The following is a 24098-nucleotide window of genomic DNA, read 5'->3' as shown; positions in this document are numbered from 1 at the left end:
ATGACCCTGTTTTAAATGCTTTTCAAGAATTATCTCATTTGATCATCAAAAGGCCTCTGACATACGTGCTAGTAATAAATCCATTTCACAAATGAGGGAACTAAGCCACGGGGAAGGTAAATGAAGGTTAACCCACCCAGACTGAATCAAGAGCTCATGCTCTTAAACACTACAAATACTATGCTGCAAGAAAAATACCAAACAAAAATTGGTTTATAAAAAATAAACTATAGAATAATGAACCACAAAGTGTTTCTTTTATTTTTTTAAGATTTTATTCATTAGAGAGAGAGAATGAGCATGAGCTAGGGGGGAGAGGCAGTCGGACAAAGAAAAGTAGACTCCCCGCTGAGCAGGGAGCCCAAGTGGGGCTCCATCCCAGGACCCTGAGATCATGACCTGAGCCAAAGACAGCCATTTAACTGACTGAGCCACCCAGGCACTCGTTTCTTTTGTTATTAATAGGTTGTTAAAACCAAATCATTGTCATATAACCCTCTTCCACAAGAACCTCCAATCTCCAAATAAACAGTACAATTTTAGGTTAGAATTTTTATTTTTAAACTATTATTACCATAAATATTCTATTTAACCTGATACTAGTAATATTTATATTTATAATGTGAATATTTCTTCATGACCCACTACTGAAAAACTATAGTTTTAGTTTAAAAAAATATTTTTTTAATTATTTTAAGATGAAGCATTTTCCAGCTTATTATTTCAAGAAGCTACACCTTTCTTAAAACTCTTTATATTTCTGATTTTATTATGGGCTGCTTTTTAACAGTTCATTCTCTTATGAAGAGGGAAAAAAGGACTTATTTTTCTTCCCATGCACCTGTCATTTCAAGGAATAACAAAGTATGAGAAGATAAATATAGGCAAGGAAAGAACTAGCTTTTTCCTATATCTTAATTCTAAGAAAAAACAGAATACTATATAATTAATACTGAACATCCTATTAGATGGGTACATCATATTTCAAGATTTTCAGCTAAAACAAGGGGATGATGTTCACCTTCCCATATATATGCCACCAGCAGAATGACATAAAACACTGATAATGTTCACAAAATTTTCAGATAAAATGCTGGGTATCTATTCAGAAAATAACATTTGAAAATACCCAGTCTGAAATAAACAATCCTGTGTTAGAGAAAATCTGTGATCAGAGCTTAAATCGTCTGACCCTTCTGTGTACCTAAAATCACAAGATAAGGATAGCCAACTGAACCACAGTTGAAGGCCACGGCTGTCTGCACACTAACTTTGACGTTTCCAGGCTGTCACTGGGAAGCTTGATCACACCACCTTCAGTTACATAATAAACCTATCACCATACTGTTTCTAGTATCCCTCCCACATATTCAAAACTTCACAAAGGTGGCCAGATCTCAGAGGGGGATCTCTGAATAGAAGAGTGCATTTGCACAATGTGCCTGAACAGATATTTAGCAATAGAACAAAAAGGTTAAGGCCTGTATCATAATGAAGAAATATCTCAGCTTACCAAAAAGCTTACAGAAAATACGTTCATGTTACCTACATTGTTTTTGATCATTTGAACAACTTTATCAAATAAATGAGAACCTACAAAACTCATCTGTGGGCTTTTCCTTTTTCCTTCAGACTGCTTGTTTTTATTTGCCTCAGGCACCGGGTCTGGCCCTTCCCTCCGCATCATCCAGGGAAGTCTCTCCAACAAGCCTATTCAATTGGTGTTTCTGCTTTATAGAAAGTGAGACAGACTCAAACAAGCTATTAGGACACTCAGGCAGGGCTTCTGACATTCCAGACTCAGGTTCCTTCTACAACAGGAAGGACTTTCCTTTTCTGTTTTATTCCTTACTTATCAACCAGTGGTTCTACCATGAGTACCTGCACACTCTCAAGTAACAGCCCATACATTTAACTAAAGCCTTATAGTTACTCATATCTTCAAAAAACCTTGACCTTTTATCTGCAAATTCCAATAATATTAAACTCTTAGAGGTGGGGACGCCTGGGTGGCTCAGTGGTTGGATGTCTGCCTTCGGCTCAGAGCATGATCCTGGATCCTGGATCGAGTCCCACATCAGGCTCCCCTTGGGGACCCTGCTTCTCCCTCTGCCTATGTCTCTGCTTCTCTCTCTGTGTCTCTCATGAATAAGTAAATAAAATATTAAAAATAAAATCTTAGAGGTGATATGTATAATCAATAAAGCTGTTTTTGGAAAAACAAACAAACAAACAAAAAACAAAACCAAAAATCAAGAGGCACCTGGCTGGCTCAGTGGATAGAGTCAAGGTTGTGGGTTCAAGCCCCCACATGTGTTGGGTGCACAGATTACTTAAAAAATAATTTTCAAAAAAATTTTTTAAATAACAAAAAACCCTTAAACATGCTAAAGACATTAACTCTCCAATTATCCTAATTATAGTATCATAGGTAATCCAAACACCTAATATGTAACTCATTTCTCAAAAATGTTTATAAATCACTACTGCAAACTTTTTATGTCTCTCATTACTTCACTCCTAGTCAAAGCCTCAACTTCCCTAATTACAGTTTCTATACTCCATCCCACCTTGAACACTAGCAATCTAGCAATCATCCTTAAATACCATTTTCATCATTCCACAACTCTCTTCAAAAACTTCAGGAGTAAAAAAAAAAAAAAACTTCAGGAGTGCCTGGGTGGTTCAACTGGTTAAGGATCTGCCTTCAGCTTAGGTCATGATCCTAAGACCCCAAGATCAAGCCCCACATGGGGCTCCCTGCTCAGCAGGAAATCTGCTTCTCCCTCTCCCTCTACCCTTTCTCCCTTGCACATTCTTTCTCTCTCAAATAAATAAATAAAACTTTAATGGTTCCCTTTTCCCTGCTATGTTAAGTCTAAATTCATCTGCCTAGCTTTCAAGGTCTTCCCTCATCCTACCTCCCACCACTCCTTGTCATGTGGGCAAGCAGTCTCTTCTGTGTCCTATGAACACACCAACCCCTGTACTGGATGCTGTGCCTTAAATAATCCCATCTGCCTAAACGGACATGTTCTTTCCTCCATCATCTGCTCATCCTTCAACTGCCAGATCAAATCCTACCCTTTAAGCACTCGGCCTGACTACTGCTTATTGCTGCCTCAAGAGACTCCTAGAGTACTTGGGAGTCTCTGATCATCTATTATATCCCCAGCACCTAGTAACTGGGTTGTAAAAATGACTCAATAAATGTTTGTTGAATATAAGTTGTACTATGCTATGCCAAAAATAATTATGTGGCTTTTCCCTATCTCTTCAAACCAGGTGTATTCACTTCAATAGCAATAAAAATAACAGAGTGCTAAAAATAATGGTTTCAGAGGTTTTCTTCAATATGAACAAATCAGTAACCTATGAAATGCTTTCACGGCCCCTTCAAGCATTTCTGTATAGGAACCAATTCAAAGGGTTGAAGATTAATACATTTACATTTTTATTCCTGTTATTGTCTGCCCTAGTAGTTAATAATGTCAGAATCAAAAGGACTTTACAATGAACACATCTGAGTTTTTCCTCAGATGACAATTCAGAGTTCCTTACCAAATGACACGATCATTTATATATTTTACCATTTGAAGATTAGTGTACATTTATGACTTTTGCTTTTTGACCATTCAAAACAGATCGAACAAATGAATTTAAGTAGAAAAGCAATTACCTTTTAAAAAGTCAATGCTAAAGTCTAGGGTCACAAGGGAATACAAAGAATTCAGGTCACATCTGCACTATATTTTTTTAAAAGATTTATTTATTTATTTGAGAAAGGGAGAGGAGAGGGAGAGAACACACACGAGCTGGGGAAGGGGCAGAGGAATAAGGAAACTCCCTGGTGAGTGCAGAGCCAGATGCAGGGCTCAATCCCAGGACTCTGTGATCACGACCTGAGCCAAAGTCAGATGCCTAACTGACTAAGCCACCCAGGCACCCCATGCTAAATTATAAACCACAAATATGAATACCATTATATACTTAGATTATGACTTTAGAATGCAAGATAAAATACTAACGTAAAAAAGAAGTTTTAAAACACACCAATAATATTTTAATATATGATTAAAGATAGAACTTCCAACTTATTCGATATAGAACACCTAGGGGTGCCTGGGTGGCTCAGTCGGTTAAGTAGCTGACTATTGGTTTTGAATTGGGTCATGATTATAGGGTCCTGGAATCAGGCCCACATCAGGCTATGTGTTCAGTGGGGAGTCTGCTTGGGGATTCTCTTCTCCCTCAGCCTCTCTCCTACTCACACTCACATGTGCTAAAACAAATAGATAAATATTTTTTTAAAAAAGAACACCTAAAAAAATTCCAAGGCCAATAGCCCTGAAATTGCCCCACAGAAAATGCCAAGGATAATGACTATAGACTTATTCTGATAAATATAAACCAACGAAGCAAAAAAGGCAACAGAAATTCTATTCAAAGTGAAGGAGGTACACCCAGACACCAATGAGAAGCTCAAGAACATAACGCACACTACTCTTCTTCTAAAACAATAAACATATTCAGTACCTTACCTGTTTCTGAAATATATGTAACGGGATCCTGGCGTAGAATTTTAGCAGGTTTAGAGGCCAATGGCAATTTTTCTGGTTGCTTTTTGGCATTTTTAATCTGCACTGTCTCCTCTGATTCTGAATCTGTACATGAAAGGAAAATCAAACAAAACTCTCAACAATAAAATACAGTGCATTTTTACAGTGACTGTTAACCAATTCTTCAAGGCTCATTTGAGATAAAACTCGTATCGTGCATTCTCACAGGTTACTCCTACCAGTATTAAGTCTTTGTCTTTGTTTTCTTTTGTTACTATAACAAATCACCACAAATTTAGTGGCTTAAAACAACATAAATGTATTATTTTACAGATCTGAAGGTTAGAAATCCCATATGGGTCTCATTGGGCTAATATTAAAGTGTCAGCAGGGCTATGATCCTTTCCTGGTTACTCTAGGGAAAAATTCATTTCCTTGTCTTTTCCAGTTTCTAATGATTGCTAACATTCCTTAGTTTATGGCTCCCTTCCTCCATCTTCAAAGCCAGCAACATCAGGCAAAATCCTTCTCATGCTGCCATCTCTCTGGTTCTCTTTCTTCCACAGTTAATCTCTCTCTTGTTCTCTGTTCTCTTCCTTGTGAATACAATGGGCCCACCACCAGAGAATCCAGGACAATCTCCCTATTTTAAGGTCATCTGATTATCAACCTCAATGCCACCTACAACTTTAATTTCTCTTTTGTCATGTAACCGAACCAAACCTATTCACAAGTTCTAGGAATTAGGACATGGACATCTCTGGGAGCCACTAGTCTATCTACCACAACCTAATCACCCAAGACATTTAAATACAAACCAAGACAAAGCAATACAAAAATAGAAGTTTCATAAACTTTAGTATCCTTCCTTTTCCTCTGCCATGCATTTATAAATCCTGTTTCATACAATCCTAAACTGCATCAAACAATTAAATTTCCAGTTTCCCAAAAGACAAACTCCCAGGGAATGAGGATGTGTATTTATTTCAAATTCCTTACAGTATACAGCAGTTAAAAACTCACAATAAACATTCAAATATTTTTAGGATGGAATCAGAATCTTTGCTATCATAGTCAAATCCTAACAATCTATAAATGCTTCCTTAGGTTACCTTTTTAAGAATTCACACCAGATGAGTCTTCTCCACAAAAGCAAAACCTAAAACTTACTGAGTTTCACCATTATTTTAATCTATCATAAAAGACATCCATAAAAATACACATTCTCCATTTTAAAAGTATATTCAAATATTTTATATGGTGCTTTTCCATTTTAAATGCAAGAAAAAAGGACTAGATTAAAAGCACAAGGGATCCCTGGGTGGTGCAGTGGTTTGGCGCCTGCCTTTGGCCCAGGGCGCGATCCTGGAGATCGGGGATCGAATCCCATGTCGGACTCCCGGTGCATGGAGCCTGCTTCTCCCTCTGCCTCTCTCTCTCTCTCTCTCTGTGTGTGACTATCATAAATAAATAAAAATTAAAAAAAAAAAAACACAAAAATTAAATTTTAAGATCTTTGTTTTTAAAGCAATATTCTAAGGCACTATTTTCCAAATTCAGTTTCTAAGCTCAGTCACAATAGTAGCATGAATATTTTAAAAAATGGGGATCCCTGGGTGGCTCAGCCATTTAGCACCTGCCTTCAGCCCAAGGCGTAATCCTGGAGTCCTGGGATGGAGTCCCACATCAGGCTCCCTGCATGGAGCCTGCTTCTCCCTCTACCTGTGTCTCTGCCTCTCTCTCTCTCTCTCTGTGCCTCTGATGAATAAATAAAATCTTTAAAAAAAATCTTTTTTTTAATAAATATGCCATATTCAAAGTAAGTCTAAGACATACTATATATACTATATACCCCCCTGAACATATTTAATACATTAACGTATTTCAGCTCTGATAAGTTCTGATATTAAAACTATTACAACTTTTTTTGAGCATAGAGCCCTCCCCTTACAGGACCTATTGTAACATCAGAGAGAGCTGTGTGTCTCAGAACATCAGTTTGGAAAACACTGTTGTTGTTTCTTTTTTAATTTTTATTTATTTATGATAGTCACACAGAGAGAGAGAGAAAGAGAGAGAGGCAGAGACACAGGCAGAGGGAGAAGCAGGCTCCATGCTCCAGGAGCCCGACGCGGGATTCGATCCCAGGTCTCCAGGATCGCGCCCTGGGCCAAAGGCAGGCGCTAAACCGCTGCGCCGCCCAGGGATCCCAGGAAAACACTGTTCTATGGGATATAAAATTATTTTAAAACTTTAAAGCTCCTCAGAAGAAATATTACCTGAATCATAGATGATCCTCTTTTTCTTGTTTGGTTGCTTCTGTTTAGAGTCATCTTCTTTACAAGAACTATTTACCTATAAACAGTACAGTATGATTAGAATACAAAAAAGTCCATATAACTTAGTTTTTTTCTCTTTAAACTTGAGCTCGGTAATTTTGCCCTCATGGAGAATTTTTTGCTTGTCATAATGGAAGAGGGGGTTGTTACTGACATCTAATGGGTAGGTGGTAGACCAGGGATGTTTCTAAACATCCTACAATGCCTAAGACAGTCCTCCACAACAAAGAATTATACAGCCTAAAATGTCATTAATGCCCTAATTAGACTGAAGAATAAGCCTGATCCACCATCAAAAAGAGAAAAGATAACAAATGCTGGCATGGATGTGGAGAAAAAGGAACCTTCTGCACTGCTGATAGGACCATAAAGTGGAACAGCCACTATAGAAAACAGTCTGGAGGATCTTAAGAAAAAAAATTATTTTTAAGATTTTATTTATTTATTCATGAGAGACACAGAGAGAGAGGCAGAGACAGGCAGACAGAGAAGCAGATTCCCCGTGGGGAACCCAAGATCATGCCCTGAACCAAAGGCTCAATCACTGAGCTCTCCAGGCACCCCTCAAAAAAAATTTTTTTTTTAACTACCATATGACCCACCAGTCTACTTCTGGAAATATATCCAAAGGAAACAACAACACTAACTCAAAAAGATATCTGCACCAACCCCACCCCCCACCCCATGTTCACATAATCACTTATAATAGCCAAGACATGGAAACAATCTAAGTGACCATCAAAGTAGGAAAGGATAAAGTTGTGACACGCATTAAAAAAAAAAAAAAAGAGGAAATCCTACCACTTGTAACAACATGGATGAACCCTGAAGGCATTATGCTAAGTGAAATAAGTCAGACAGGGAAAGACAAACACTATATGATCTCATCAATTTGTAGACTCTAAAACAAAAAACAACCAAACTCATAGAAAAAGAGATTAGACTTACAGTTACCAGAGGCAGGGAGTACAACTAAAGGAAAGTAGACAAAAGGTTTAAACTTTAAGCTATAGGGATCCCTGGGTGGCGCAGCGGTTTGGCGCCTGCCTTTGGCCCAGGGCGCGATCCTGGAGACCCGGGATCGAATCCCACGTCGGGCTCCTGGTGCATGGAGCCTGCTTCTCCCTCTGCCTGTGTCTCTGCCTCTCTCTCTCTCTGTGACTATCATAAATAAATAAAAATTAAAAAAAATAAAAAAATAAAAAAATAAACTTTAAGCTATAAGTACTAGGGATGTAATATACAACATGATGACTATAGTTAACACTGCTATTTGACACACAGGAAACTTATTAAGAGGGTAGATTTGAAAGTTCTTATTAAAGAAGAATTTTTTTTTCTTCTGTGTTTATATGAGATAATGGATGTTAACTAAATCCACTGTGATAATCATTTCACAATATATGTAAATCAAACCATCATGCTATATAACCAAACTTATATAGCTATATATGTCAATTATTTCTTAATAAAACTGAAAACAAAAGAATCCAGACAATAATTTTAACAGATGGGAAAGAGAATTGCAGAAAAAGCTGTATTATTAATCAGCTCCACTTTCACCACTAATTTACATATAACAAAGTATAAAAGAAGGTCAGATATTACAAGGCAAATGCTTTCTGAAAATGATAGAGACAAATAAAAATTAAGGAGTTGTGAGCCCTGCACCAACCAATTCCTGTTAGAAAACTAAAGATAACCGAGGCAAAAGGTATTATTTATATTTAGTAGTTATACATTTCTAAACTATTTAAATTTTCCCAAAATGCATCAAGAAAGTAATCAATTATAAGATAAAAATATGTTTCTAGGGACACCTCGCTGGCTCAGTCTGAGCATGTGACTCTTGATCTCAAGACTGAATTCAAGCCCCACATCAGGTGTAGGGATTACTTAATAAAATCTTAGGGGCACCTGGATGGCTCAGTCAGTTAAGCATCCAACTCTTGATTTCAGCTCAGGTCATGATATCATAGATATGAGATTGAGCCCCACATCAGGCTCTGCGCTAATATTCTCTCTCCTTCTCCCTCTGATCCCACCCCTACTCGTGTGTACTCTCTCTATATAAATCAATCAATCAAATTTTTAAGTGAATAAATAAAATCTTTTAAAAATGAAATATGCTTCTATTCATTAAACTGAAACTTGAAAAATATAATAAGCAACTAGCTTGCAAGAAAATAAGACAAAAGAACTATTTTAATTCAAATGCACCACCAGACTAGAGGACAGAGTTAGAATCAACTACATTAACTCCCAGAAGGGAGGGAGCCACAGAAGGGGAGTCTCAAATTCTGCCAATAAACTTAGCCCAAATCTGTGGCTGTCTCCTGAACTACATATGAATGGAACAACTCCCAATGCCCCAGCTAAGTATAAAAGACTTGAACAAAGATTTCATATGCTGCCCATCACAGGGGAGACAAGAGTTGAGAGCTTGAGTTCAGCCAAATTAATTGCCTGCTAAACCAAAAGAAATTAACACTTTTTGGAGGAATGTAACAGAGTCCAAATTTCCTATACTATATAATTCACACTGTCCAACGTAAGTCCAAAATAACCAGACACACACACAAAAAAATTAGGAAATGTGACCTGTGATGCTTAATTTTACCTGTGAACTTGTCTGGGCCTCAAAGTGCTCAGATTATTACATCAAACATTATCCGAAGTATTTCTATGAAGGTGTTTTTGGATCATTTTAACATTTAAACCAATAAATTGATTAAAGCAGATCGTTCTCTCTAATGTGAGTAAACCTGATCCAATCAGTTGAAGGTCTGAAGAGAACAAAAGGCTAACCCTATCTTATATAAGAGAATTCCTCCTTCCTGACTGCCTTCAACCTGGGATATCACCTGTTCCTACCTTGGCTAGCAGGCTTGAGCCTGCAATCACCCTACTGGCTCTCCTGGTTCACAGGACTTCAGATTCACACTTAAACTATACCATCAGCTATCATAAGTCTCCAGCTTGCCAACTGTAGGTCTAGGGACTTGTCAGTCTCCGTAATTATGTGTATGAAATCTTTCAAATGAATCTTTCTAGATTCTACTTCTCTAGAGAATGCTAGTACAGATTTTGCTACCATGAAATGGAGTGGTGCAGTACCTAAAAAATGGAAGTGGCTTTGGAACTGGGTTATGGTGAAGGCTGGAAAAGTTTTGATGTGCATGCTTAAAAAAGCCTAGGACTTCTAATTCACAAAGGCAATGCAGAAAGACCTTGAACTCACCTCCACAGGACACACCAAATCTATACCTATTTATAGAGCAATTCCTCCTGAAGAACTGGGGGCTGACTGAACAGCTTCTGCACTACAAAAGATAGAGAGACCACATAGAGAATAGCAAGAGAAATAGAGACATGGTTAACGAAAGGAACCCCCACCCCTGTCACTGCAAACCGCATTAGGGAAGGATAGTACTGAGGGACCATAAGTAGATTTGTCTTCCCTGGAGCAGAGAAAAAAGGTCATGGTTTAAAAGAGTAACTAGATTATAAAAATATCCAGCCCTAGGATTCCACCAAATGGTGGGGGAGCTGCTGGAACTCTGCAGGTTGGTGGGCCAAGGTAAACCCCTTGAAGGGGCCATGGTTTACATTCTCTCTGCACCCTGACAGCATGGACAGGAGTAGGGTGCTGGTGCCCTTGGTGACCTATCACCTCAGTATCCCCCAGGCCCCATCCCACACCAGCCCCAGACACTCCCCCCATGTGACCCTAGTGCAACACACACCACAACATCCCTGGTTAGCTCCCCCCTATAGTGCTAGTTATCTCGCCAAGGTGACACAAGTGCAAGGCACCTCAGAACACTCCAGGGCCATACCCCTTTGGCTCCAGATAACTCCAGACAATTTTGGCTCCATTTCAGCTTCAACTGTCCTACCAGGGCACCGTGTGCACAGAGAGCCCCAGAACCACCCAGCTTGTATGTACTTCAGCCTCAGCAGTCCTGCTATGCAGAGAGCCCTAGGATCACCCTGCCCCCATCCACTTCAGCTCAGGCCATCCCACCAGTAAACCCCAGCAAAAAGTGCCCCAGGACCACCAGCTACAACGTCAGCTAGCCAGCCAAAGTCACCAGTGACTGCTTTGTATCTAAGGTTCTGTTTGGAATAAGAATATGCAGGGTTGCAAGAATCCCTGAGTGGCTCAGCGGTTTGGCGCCTGCCTTCTACCCAGGGCATGGTCCTGGGTTCCTGGGATCAAGTCCCACATTGGGCTTCCTGCATGAAGCCTGCTTCTCCCTCTACCTGTGTCTCTGCCTCTCTCTGTGTCTCTCATGAATAAATGTATAAAATCCTTAAAAAAAAAAAAAAAAAAGGCCCCAAGTAGCCAAAGCAATCTTGAAAAAGAACAAAACTGGAGGTATTACAATCCCAGATTTCAACATATACTATAAAGCTGCAGCAATCAAAGCAGTATGATACTGGCACGAACTAGACACTTAGATCAATGGAACAGAAGAGAGCGTCCAGAAATAAACCCATACTTATACACTGAATTAATCTACAACAAAGGAGGCAAAAATATACAATGGGAAAATCTCTTCAACAAATGGTGGTGGGAAAACTGGACAGCTACATGCAAAAGAATGAAACTGGACCACAGTCTTACACCATAAATAAACTCAAAATAGATGAAAGAACTTATGTTAAGAACTGAAACCATAAAACTTCTTAAAGAAAATACAGGCAGTAATAATCTCTTTGATATCAGCCTTTTAGGAAATTTTTCCTAGATGCCTCCTTCAGCAAAGGAAACAAAAGCAAAAATAAGATTATTGAAACTACACCAAAATAAAGGCTTTTGCATAGCAAAGGAAACCATAAATGGTTCCTTCATAAAATGAAGAGGCAACCTACTGAATGGAAGAAGATATTTGCAAATGATATATCCAATAAGGGGCTAATATCCGAAGTATATAAAGAACTTTTACAACTCAACACCACAGAAACTCAAATAATCTAATTAAGAAAATGGGCAGAGAACCCAAAAACACATTCAGATGGCCAACAGACACATGAAAAGGTGCTCAACATCACTAATCATTAGGTCAAATAAAAAACACTATGAGATATTACACTATAACCTGTCAAAATGGCTAGACTCGAAAAGACAGGGTTGGTGAATATGTGGAGGAAAAAAAAAAAGGCTCATGTAATGTTGGTGGGAATGCAAACTAGTACAGCCACTGTGGAAAACAGTGTGGAGGCGCCTCAAAACACTAAAAATAGAAAGGCATACAATCTGGTAATTCCACAAGTGAGTATTTACCCAAAAAAATCTCAAACCACTAATTCAAAAAGATATATACACCCCTACATTTACTGCATTATTTATAATAGCCAAGATATGAAAACAACTTAAATGTCCATCAACAGATAAAGATTTGAGATACACACATACATATACACACCCACACACACTATTACTCATCCATAAAAAGAATGAGATCTTGCCATTTGTAAAAACTAGAAAGTATTACACTAAGTCAGACAACAAAAGACAAGTACCATGTGATTTCACTTATAAATGAAATCTAAAAAAAAAAAAAAAAAAGAACAAACAAAGCAAAAACTGATCCATAAATACAGAGAACTAACTGGTGGTTGCCAGACGGAAGGGGGTTGGGGACATGGGCAAATAAGGGTGGAGGGAAGTACAGATACAGGCTTCCAATTATAAAATGAATCAGGCACGAGGATGAAACATACAGCATAAGGAATACAGTCAATGATATTCTAATAATGTTGTATAGTTATGGATGGTAGATACACTTGTGAGCATAGTAAACACAGAGTTGTTGAATCATAATGTTGTACACCTGAAACTAATGTAACATTGTCAACTATATAGTTCAATAAGCAAAATAAATACATTAAAAAGAAAAATTTTGTAAAATGTAGGCTTCTGTGAAGGGACTGTTAGTGGTAATACGGATGTTAAATGCAACTCCAGCAAAGTCTTAGGGAGAAAAGATAAGAGCTAGTGAAAGTTTCTATCACCTTGAGAATATACATATCATAAACAGAATGTTTAAAATATGAACATGAACGACCATTCTGGTAAGGATTCAGAAAGAAATGAAGAACATATTGTTGGAAATTGGAGAAAAAGACAATCCTTGTTATAAAATGGCAAAGAACTGGCTAAATTGTGTTTTAGTGCTTTGTGAAAGACACAACTTGTGAATAATGAAATTGAATATTTAGCTGAGAACATTTCTAAGTAAAGTGTTGGAAGGTACAGGCTGTTGGAAGGTCCTCTACAGTAAAATCTAAGAGGAGAGAAATGAACTGAGTTGTTAAAAAGAACCAAGACTTAAAGATTTGGAAAATACTCAATCTGTCTATATTGCAAAAAATGAGAATGAATCGTCTAAAGAGAATACTGAAAGTGTGGCTAGACTATCACTCAATAAAGAGATGGTGGAATTACACAAGCAGAAACACTGCTAGTTCAAAATGAAAGAAAAAATGAAGGAAAGGCTGTCAGACTTCTTGATTCTACAGGACAGGACAATAGGCTACTCAACTGCAAACCTGCACTATTCTCCAAGAAAAGGAGATGAGACCATAAAGGTGATTCAGAGATCATCAGGGCTGTCTTATTTCTTTTTTCAACAGATCAGACTCCATCAAGAAGCCTTGGGAATGGGACCATCCTGAAGAGCTGTCAGGGTGGGACCACTGTTCTAGTGGATCCAGAAGGCAGGGCATCGAACTAAAGATTTTCTCAAGCTTTAAGATCTAATAGAATTTGCCCTGTGAGGTTTTTGGACTTCTTTGGAACCCATCACCCCTTTCTTCCTTGTGATCTCTTCCTTTTGAAATGAGAATGTCTATTCTGTGCCTGTCCCACCACTCTATTTTGGAAACACATACTGTCCGGTTTCAGAGGTTCACAGGTGAAGAAAAATTTTGCCTCAGGATGAATCATATCTGGAGTCTCGCCCATATCTGATTTTTTTTCCCCATATCTGATTTAAATGATATTTAGATAAGACTTTGGACTTTAGAGTTGATGTTATAGTGAGTTCCAACTTCTGTGAGAAGCACATGAATTTGGGGAGCCATTTGGCAAAATGTTTGGAATGAATGCTTGTATTCCTCCAATGTCATATGCTGAGTCCCTATACCCCCATTGTGGCTGTATCTGGAGATGGAGTTTCTAAGGAAGCAATTAAGGTTAAATGAGGTCATAGGGATGGAACTCTGCTATGATAAGCTTAATACTCTTAGAAGAGATACTAGAGAGCTCACTCACATACATATATGTACACACACTCACTAGCTCTCTCCCTGTCTCAACCTCTCCCACCATGTGCTCACACCAGGAAAAGGTTATGTGAGGACATGGCAAGAAGGTAGCCACTACAATCCAGAAAAAGAGCTCTTGCCAGGAACCGAACTAGCTAAAACCTTAATCATAATCCCGTCTCCAGAACTGCAATAAAATAAACTTCTGTTGTTTAAACCATCCAATCTATTATATTTTTGTTACAGTAGCTGAAACTGATTAATACTTGAGCCATAGACTCAAGAGAAAAGGAATTTAACAGAGACCAATCCTCATATGTTAATATTAACAAACAAAAGTTTAAAGTAGCAATTATAGGGGTGTCTGGGTGACTCAGTCAGCTGAGCATCTGCCTTTGGTCACGATCCCAGGGTCCTAGAATGGAGCCCCACATCAAGCTCCCCTCAAGGAGCCTGCTTCTCCCTCATCTCCCTGCTTGTGCTCTCTCTCTCTCAAATAAAAGTAAATAAAACCTTTAAAAATAAAGTAGCTATTTTAACTACATTCAAGAACATAAAGCAGAAAAATTAAAACTATGAAAAGGAAACTAATTAAAATTCTAGAATTGCAAAACACAATATTCACAATAAAATATTCACCACATATGTTTAATAGCATATTAGAGAGGAAGGAGCTTAAAGACAAGCTTAAAGACGAGAAATTATACAATCTGAAATACAGAGAAAGGAAGGATAAAAATGAACAAGCTTTGATGAGCTATGAGACAATATCAAAATTCTAATATGTGTATAACTGGAATCCCAGAAGAGGAGAAAGAGAATGAGACATATATATTTGAAGAAGTAATGGCAAAGAGTTCCCAAATTTGGTGAGATTTATAAATTTATAGATTGAAGAAGCTCAGAAACCATAAACAGAACACACACACACAAAAACTATACCCAGGCACACCACAGTCAAAGCTAAAAACCACACATAAAAATCCTAAAGGAAAACAGTATCAATCCAAAATTCTGTAAGCAGCAAAAATATCTTTCAAGAATGAAGATAATTAAATAGAAGCTTCCAGAATTTGTTACCAAAATCTTACACTACAAGAAATGATAAAGAAAATTCTTCAGGTTTAAAGATATAGAAATTCAGAAATTCTTATCTTCAATAAGAAATGAAAAGCACCAGAAATGGCAAATATGTGGGTGAATATAAAAGATCAACTTTTTCCTTTTAATTTCTTTAAAATATGTGTTTAGAGAAAAAAGTATTACACTGAATGTGGAGTATTAACATAGGTAGATATAATACATGACAACTAAAACATAAAAGATGAAGTGGTGATAAACAGACCTGTAGAGTTGCAAAATTCTTACATTTTACTCGAAGTGGAATAATATGAACTCAGACACACTACTGTAGCCTTTGCCTGCTTTCTATGGCGACACTGTACCTTAACTTTTCTGAGGCCCAAAGAAGACAGAGAAAAGAATAAAGCTTTCCTCCAAAGCCTTCCTTCACCATTAGTCCAACACCTTTCACTTGGGGCTCACATCTCTACGAGCAAACTCTGGTCATAAAATGCAAAATTTTAACAACTAAAAAGGGTTCCACCTCTATTTCAGAAAAACAAGCAATGAATGCAGTCAGCTACATTAATTAGAAATACACTTACCTTCTTCTGCAAAATGAGTTGAAATCTATTTTATTTTAGGCTCCCACTACATCAAGTCTAGGAACTGAATTTATTTAACTTTTTATACAATTCAACATTTATCTGGAAAACTGACCTTAATTTCCTTTATTCCTTTCTTTGATTTTAAAGTTTCTTCAGCAGACTTTGTTTTCTCATTCTTCTTTACTGTTTCGGTTACAGGTTTCTTTCCACTTGGTATAACCCCAAAGAATTTCCGAATATCCTAAAAGCAAAAAAAGGACATGCATAAACAAATACTAACTGCACAAAATTTGAATTCCAACTACAAAATGGGACAGCTCTACACACACACACTGGTTTACCTTCAATTTCTTCATAATGAGATAGTTCCAGGTGTGCAACAGCATTCTTTTCACATGCAAAAGTTAAGTGATAAAATTACCTGAGTTAAAAATAATTTGCCTAATGAAAAATATGTTAACTTACAGAATTTGGCCAAAAACAGAACAAAAATGATCAAGTGAAATATTTCTTAACAACAGCACAATTACTAAAGAGGCAAGTAACAAGTATTTATTGTTCATACATACATATACTCATCCCACCAATCCAGGCCCAGTGAGGGAGAAGACAAATGTTGAAGAGTATAATCCTTGCCCATGGGATTTATATTCCCACTATAACTTCATTATTATTCTTTCAAATTCTCAACCTTGATCATTTAAGACCTTAATAACTAAAAGCCTTACAAATCATTTTTTATATTTTCAAATTCTGAAAAAATATTTTGATGCTTATTACAATATTCTAAGTGCTCTATCCCCTTGTGTTAAACTGAATTAAAATTAATCATAATGAAATTTACAATGTAATTTACAATTTAAATCACTTTTATCTTTTGCATACATATCCTTCCCTACTTGTTTAGATTTTAGCTTTGAAGAAAGTGTAGTGTAGAGAACAAGAATAGACCTTAGAATCAAAAAGCCTAGGTTTGAATACCTGCTGTAGTTTTTATGTGTGACATTGGGCAGGTTACCTGAATCTGCTTTCCCATCAGTAAAATGGAACTAATACTGTCTACACTTTATGAGAATTACTTTTTGTTCAGCAAAAAGCTGCCCTTCTCCTCATTTATGAACTATTATCCTTTCACATCACAGACACATCTCTATTTACAATTACCTCTGCTCCCAGGTAAGGATATGAGGAACACAAAAAAATGAGATCCAAATAAGGATCTGAATTCCTAAGAACTGGGTTCAAGAGCCAGGTGTTCTCCTCATTCTATCCTTAATGGTCACACTCCTGAGTTTTCAATCCTTTTTACCTTTTTCAACCTCTCTCTTTATTATAGTGAGGGAAATGACTGTTAAAAGTACTTTGTGAAGCAGGAACCTGGGTGGCTCAGTGGTTAAGCATCTGCCTTTGCCAGGTTGTGATGCTGGGATCGAGTCCCACATCAGGGCTCCCCATTGGGAGCCTGCTTCTCCCTCTGCCCATGTTTCTGCCTCTCTTTCTGTATCTCTCATGAATAAATACATAAAATCTTTAAAAAAAAAAAAAAGGCACTTTGTGAAGTATAAGAAAGTTAACAATTATTTCCTAAATCCTGGCAATAAACGTCATACTCTTAACATGTCAAAAATCCCAAGTAAGTGTGTAATGCACACACACACAAACACAAATAGCCGTGTGTCTAAGAAAATAAAGCAAATAAATGAGGTACACAGATACCTTAAATTTTTATTAAGATTATAGACTTTCCTGGTTTTATGTGCTTTTGTAAATTTCTTAATTCACAAAAGTCACAAACCCATCCTAATAAAATCTAAGTCTAAAAAATACTATTTATGAAATGGATACCTCAGCTATGAAAAACTAAGACATTTGTGTCAGGTGCTAAAGAAAGATGGACAATAAAGAAAGCCACAGTCTTCCGTATAACTTGCAAAAAATTGGGTTTGAGGTTGACAACCACTTACTTTATTGTTTCTGGAGGAAATGAAAGTTTCACATTGGAGTTTCACTTTTAAAATTACCAAATGGTTCTTCAAATGGTGGTAACTGCAAGCACACCCTCCACAGCATGGCACAGCACATGCACCATGGAAATACCAAAACTGAGTATTAATAATGAGGTTACAGTCAGTGCTGGTTTTCAATCTGTATTAGAACTACAAATGCTTAAAACCACAAAGACAAAGAAAACAAAACATAATTTAAGAAATGGAATTGTCGGTTATATTGAGACTGTCTGATTTCTGTTTGTTCCATACTGCTACTCCCTAGCATTGTTAAAATCTTCCTTTCCAAGTAATCCCTTCTACTCGTATCTCCTTTCTCTTCCTTTCCTTTATCTTTCTTTAAAGATTAATTTGAGAGAGAGAGACATGGGAGGAGAGAGGAGGAGTCCTAAACAGACTCCACACTGAGCTAAGCCCACTGCCCCATGCGGTGCTCAATCTCACCACCCTGAACCTGAGCCAAACCAAGAATCAGATGCTTAACCCACTGCACCACCCCAACATCCCCCTCCTTTCCTTTACTCTACTCTACTCTCTCACTCCCCGCACCCTTATACTCTGACACCAACAGAGCAGTTAAAGAAATTACATGATCTAACTCAATATACACTGAAAATCTAAACTCTTGGAAAAGAATTTTCATCAGAATGAAAGCCAATAGACTCTACCTTTTAAGGATTATCTCCAACATGAGCAACCATCATGTATGTAAATATCTAAAGGTCACTAATTTGGCTTCAATTCAGAATGACTTCACCTTCCTCCTCAACACTCTCTGTCTAGCATTCCCAGTTTTCATGATTTTGTGAAATGATGGACATCTCTAATGGTTAATCATATTCCCAAACAATAGATCTAAACAGCACTTTTCCCTTCAAAGAATAATTTTTGTTGAGTCTATGAGTAAAAAAAGAAACAGATTTTTAAATTTACTTTTATAATCTTGGCAAAGGGAAAGACTAAGCAGAGCATCAAGGTTAAAAACCATCCATAAAGAAAGATCTGACTCCATAAAAATAAAAGATCCCATAAACAAAAGTTAAAATACAAACAACTAACTTCAAAATATCTACAATATTTATTATATATAAAGGTTCCTACAAATCAATAAAAGATAGCTGAGTAGAAAAAACAAAAGGCAACTAAAGCATATTATATAAAAGATCCAAATAACCAACAAACAATATGAGATGTTCAATTTCAAAAATAACAGATAAATTGAAGCTGGATTATTTTTCTCTAAATGTTAAAATATTGATAATGCCCAGATTTATCAAAGATATGTAAAAACAGATGCTCACACACTATACTGCTATTAAAGTAAAAACTAGTATAATGGAAGACAAAAACTGTTCCAGAGGACAATCAGCAACACTCATCAAAATTGTAAATGTATATACCCACTGTCCCAGGAATTCCACCTCTAAAAGAAATGATAATAGAAAATAATATTATTTTTATTTGGGGAAATCAAAAAAAAAAAGTAGTAATTATTTCTTCTTATTTTATTCAACAGTTATTAGCTGAACAAGAAAGTCAGTTCAAATGAGGCAAAAGTTTAGGCAAAAATCACAAAGTTAAAACAAATTTTAGCACAAATAGCTAATAAGTTTTTCATGTTTTTACTTATAGCTACTGGACATATATCTTTTGATGACTCTATGAAGTATACAGGGGCAAACAACATCTCCATCTTACAGATGAATAAAATTAAGTCGAATGCAAGCTTTGTCAGTTTTGCCATTTACTACTACAGGTCACTTGGGATGAATTACTTCTCTGCTCTTTAGTTTCCTCTTGATACCACATGCCTCATAAAATTCCTGTGGGGATTAAGATGGTACACCAAAACCTCCACTATGGAACCCGGTAGTCTGACTCCAAATCTCTTTCATAGTTTTCCACTTGACCATGACTGTCCCTTCAGAGTTTCCCTATAATTGTAAGATCTATGCAAAGGTAGCCATATCCTACAACTAGCAGTATGGTCTTTCCCTTCTCATTCCTGATACATTTGTGTGCTTACAGGCAGGACTCAGAACACAAACAGGAAAATGCCTTCATGCAGCTACCTAAGAGATAAATATATAAAGAATTAGATTAAAAACTGCTAAGATAGATCTTATCACTAAACTATAAGAGGACCAGGAGCACAAACACAAATAGCCTTTGGGACAGCTTCCCAACAGAAGCAACACCTGAACTGAGTCCTAAAATGATTAGGAGGAGATTTTTTCTTTTTTTTTTTTTTTAACGTAACCTCTAGCTCCAACGTGGGACACAAGCTCACAACCCGAAGACCGAGAGTCACAAGCTCCACTGACTGGGCCACCACCTGCCCCAGTAGGACATACTTTTGATAGTCATAGAAATCTGAGCTTGAAGGCAGGGCTGTAAGTTCCACATAGCAGGCTTGTTTATCTTACCACTCTATCTCAAGTACAGGGACAGCACCCTGTAGACGCTTAATTAATACTGGTTCAATGCAAGGAGCACCTGGCTGGTTCAGCTAGTGAAGCATGCAGCTCTTGATCTTGAGGTTTGAGTTTGAGCTCCACGTTGGGTGTGGAGATTACTTAAAAATAAAACCTTAAAAAAAAAATCAGTTGAACACATGAGTAGTTATTTCTAAGGTCACTGACCTTCACACCTGGGCTCCAAAAGAGGTTCTTCATTACCTAAAATGAAACTCATGGTAGATTTGTTTTTAAAAGATTAAGTATTAAAATAATATTTAACTGAAATTAATTTTGTGCTATGAATTTACCTTACTGCTTTTGGCTTTAAGAAATTTTAAGTGGATTTTTTTTTAAGTGGATATTAAATTAACACCTATTGTATATTATTTCTTAAGTACATTATTAAAGTTAACGTTCCAGGGGCACCTGGCTGGCTGTTGGTGAAGCATGGAACTCGATCTCAGTGTTGTGAGTTCAAGCCCCCGCTGGGTACAGATATTACTTAAAAAAATAAAATATTTTTAAAAAGTAAAAATAACGTGACTTCTATAATTGACCCTTGCAATATGGTATTCTCTTGTCACATTATAATACTATGGCTACTTAAAAGAAAAAATTGCTTCCACTTTTAGTACAATATTTCCTGTTTTTAACCAAACGAATTGCCTTTTATTTATTTTTTTTAAAGATTTTATTTATTTATTCATGATAGACATAAAAAGAGGGGGGGGCAGAGACACAGGCAGAGGGAGAAGCAGGCTCCATGCCGGAAGCCCGACGCGGGATCATGCCCCGGGCCAAAGGCAGGCGCTAAACCGCTGAGCCACCCAGGGATCCCCACGAATTGGCTTTTAGAAATTTACATATATATCTACATATAACTGATGTTAATAATACAGCCAAGTCTAGCACTGGACTCAAGAAATTCTCTGAGGAAGATACCAGTGAGTAAAAGTGTGGTCTGAAAAATTTTTAAATAATAACAGGTTATAACCAGAAAGAATTTTAAGAACCTGCATCAACTAACTAACTTGCTTGCTTCCTTCCTTCCTTCAACAAACATTCACTGAGAGTCTTCTATGAGCCAAGAACTATTTTTTTAAGATTTTATTTATTTATTCACAGAGACAGACAGAGAGGCAGAGACACAGGCAGAGGGAGAAGCAGGCTCTCCGTGGGGAGCCGGATGTGGGACAACCCCGGAACTCCAGGATCACGCCCTGAGCCAAAGGCAGACACCCAACCGCTCAGCCACCCAGGCGTCGCAAGCCACTAACTATTCTTGGTGTTTGGAATAAAACAGACAAAAGTGTCTGTTCTTGTGGAACTTCATTCTATGCTCCTGGTCTTTCTGTCTTCAGGGAAAAAAAGCAGAACACAGGAAATAACAGACAAAATAAAGCACAGCAAAGGAACAGAAATGGAGAATATATGATTAAGGGAAATATCTACCTCTCCTCCTTGCCTTGGAATCTACTCAGTCTACTACCTGAGACGTTGCTTCCAAGACAGTGAAGAAACCCATTTCTATTCTTAGTTGTGGTGAGGAAGATGTGTAAAATTCTGAAGCCACAGTATGTATATCATATGGGCCTTAGACTACTCTTTCAATGAAACAGTGTATCACAGAAAGTTTTCAAGTATACCTGATCCAAAAATACTAACAAACACTAGCAAAATTAAACAGAAAATGGAAATTAATTAATGCAGATTTTTTTAAAAATAAGTTCTTCAAATCTGCATAATTGAGATAATTGAAACATTTAAAACTCTTTATGCCTGATATAATGGTTTATTTCAACATTTTGACATTTTCACCAAGGTTATTGTAGTCTGATTATGGTTTTTATTCATTCAGAAATCAACTTCTTACAATTGATTTCTAATCTAAAAAATTTAATCTACTTGAATGAATATTACAAATATGTTCAAATCAAAAAGACCTACCAACCTAAATGTCCACTGACAAATGAATACACAAAGATGTGGTGTGTACACACAACCACACGAATATTACTCGGTCATGAATAAGCATGAGATCTTACCATTTGTGACCACATGGATAGACCTGGGGAGTATTATGCTAAGTGAAATATGTCAGACAAAAAAACAAATCCCATATGATTTCATTTATATGTAGAATATATAAAACAAACAAAAAACACAGAAAAGACCATACATACAGAGAACCGGTGGTTGCCAGAAGGGAGAGGGTGGAGGGGATAGGCAAAGAGAGTGGAGGGGATAGGCAAAGAGAGTGAAGGGGCATGGGAGATACAGGCTTCCAATTACAGAATTAGTAAGTCACAGAGACGAAAAGTACAGCATAGAGAATATAGTCAATGGTATTGTAACAGTGTTTTACAGTGACACACAATAGCTACTACATTCAAAAAAAAATAGCTACTACATTCATGAGCACAGCATAAACTATAGAATTGTCAATTCACTATGTTGTACATCTGAAATGAATGTAACATTGTCGACTATACTTCAATTTAAAAAGTACGTAATTTTAAAAAAAAGAAAGAAAATAGACCTATCAAATAATAAATACTGTATTTCTCTAGGCTATATTATTCACTGTCATTAAATGTTCAATACAAAACAAAAAATAAAAAATAAAAAAAATAAAAAAATAAATGTTCAATACATTAACTATAAAGTAGAAAGGACTAGAGAAGAGGTTTCCATACCAGTAAATTTTATTCTGGTTGACTTCTCTTCTATTGGAAACATTAAGTTTATTTATACTTCTTCATTCACCAAATACTTATTGAAAATGTACCACATGCCAGGCACTGTATAGCAGTTCTCCATCCTTATGGCCCCTATCCTTATGGCCCCTATCCATACTATATGCTAGTATAAGAAGCTGTCAATAACAGGTTGACTATTAACATCCAAAATGTGTGCCAAGACAACATTAAACATACCAGGCTTTGTTTATGCTTTTGTAGATCTGACAAAAGCTATGAATATTTTCCACAAAACACTATATTACAAATACATATTTGGCCTTTATATTCCTGGCACAGAGATCCTAAAACCCTTGGACTTAACTGACAGGCGTATCCTGTTACTTACAATCAGCCCTTTGGATCGCATCTAAGTTTATGCTAATGAGGCAACTCAGGATGGGGACTGGTCACTAGAAAGGCCAAGGATGGGAACTCTCCACCCCACTCCTAGGGCTATAGGGAGAAGAGGAAGGTCAAGACTGAGTTATAAAAACTCTCAATCAAGCAACGTCTGATGTTTGAAGAACATCTGGGTTGGTGGACATATCAAGCTGCTGAGAGGGTGGTGTACCCAGAGATGGCCTGAAGTTCTGTATATCCCCCAATCTCCCATATCTTACACTGTGGATCTTTGCCTTCCGTTTGACTGTTTCTAAGTTGTATCCTTATGATAAACTAGTAAATATAAGTAAAGTGTTTCCCCAAGTTCTGTGAGCCATTCTAGCAAATTATCAAACCCGAGAAGGTCTTGAATAACTAATTTAGAGGCAGAAGTACAGCTGTCTCACGACTCTCAATTGACTTCTGAAGTGGAAGCAGTCAATGGGATTGAGCCCCTTAACCTGTGCAATCTGCACTAACTACAAAAAATGTCCAAATTGAACCGAACTGTAGGACACCCAGCTGGTGTCAAGAGAATAGAGAACTAATTGGTGTCAGAAAACACCCCACACACAAAACTTCATGTAACCTAAAATGCAGAGTTGGGGTGCCTGGGTGGCTCAGTCAGTTGAGCAGCGGCTCAGTCAGTTGAGCAGCCGACTCTTGAT

The 24098-nt window shown here is 37.1% G+C and overlaps 2 protein-coding genes across 8 annotated transcripts in view; one reads left to right on the top strand and one right to left on the bottom strand.

Moving 5' to 3' along the window:
• Window positions 1–24098, top strand: part of WDR19 (WD repeat domain 19) — a 175577-nt gene that overhangs the window by 134165 nt on the left and 17314 nt on the right. For 2 of the 6 annotated variants that reach the window (XR_013368951.1, XM_077879296.1), the window contains one exon: window positions 21434–21640. The exons of 2 other annotated variants lie outside the window; for them this stretch is intronic. The gene's annotated coding sequence lies outside the window, so the exon portion shown is untranslated. Of the gene's footprint in view, window positions 1–21433; window positions 21641–21669; window positions 21918–24098 lie in introns of those variants that run through there. 2 more of the 6 variants (XR_013368962.1, XM_077879327.1) reach the window with 2 other exon arrangements.
• Window positions 1–24098, bottom strand: part of RFC1 (replication factor C subunit 1) — an 81314-nt gene that overhangs the window by 51080 nt on the left and 6136 nt on the right. For both annotated transcript variants that reach the window (XM_077879411.1, XM_077879421.1), the window contains exons 2-4: window positions 15956–16084; window positions 6839–6914; window positions 4542–4664 (exon numbers count right to left, since the gene is read on the bottom strand). In XM_077879411.1, the coding sequence (XP_077735537.1) occupies window positions 4542–4664; window positions 6839–6914; window positions 15956–16084 (328 nt within the window). The remainder of the gene's footprint in view (window positions 1–4541; window positions 4665–6838; window positions 6915–15955; window positions 16085–24098) is intronic.

Source organism: Canis aureus, chromosome 2 (genome assembly GCF_053574225.1).
Source record: "Canis aureus isolate CA01 chromosome 2, VMU_Caureus_v.1.0, whole genome shotgun sequence".
Taxonomy (NCBI): domain Eukaryota; kingdom Metazoa; phylum Chordata; class Mammalia; order Carnivora; family Canidae; genus Canis; species Canis aureus.
Note: the sequence above shows the minus strand (reverse complement) of the source record. Positions and strands in the feature narration are given on the sequence as shown.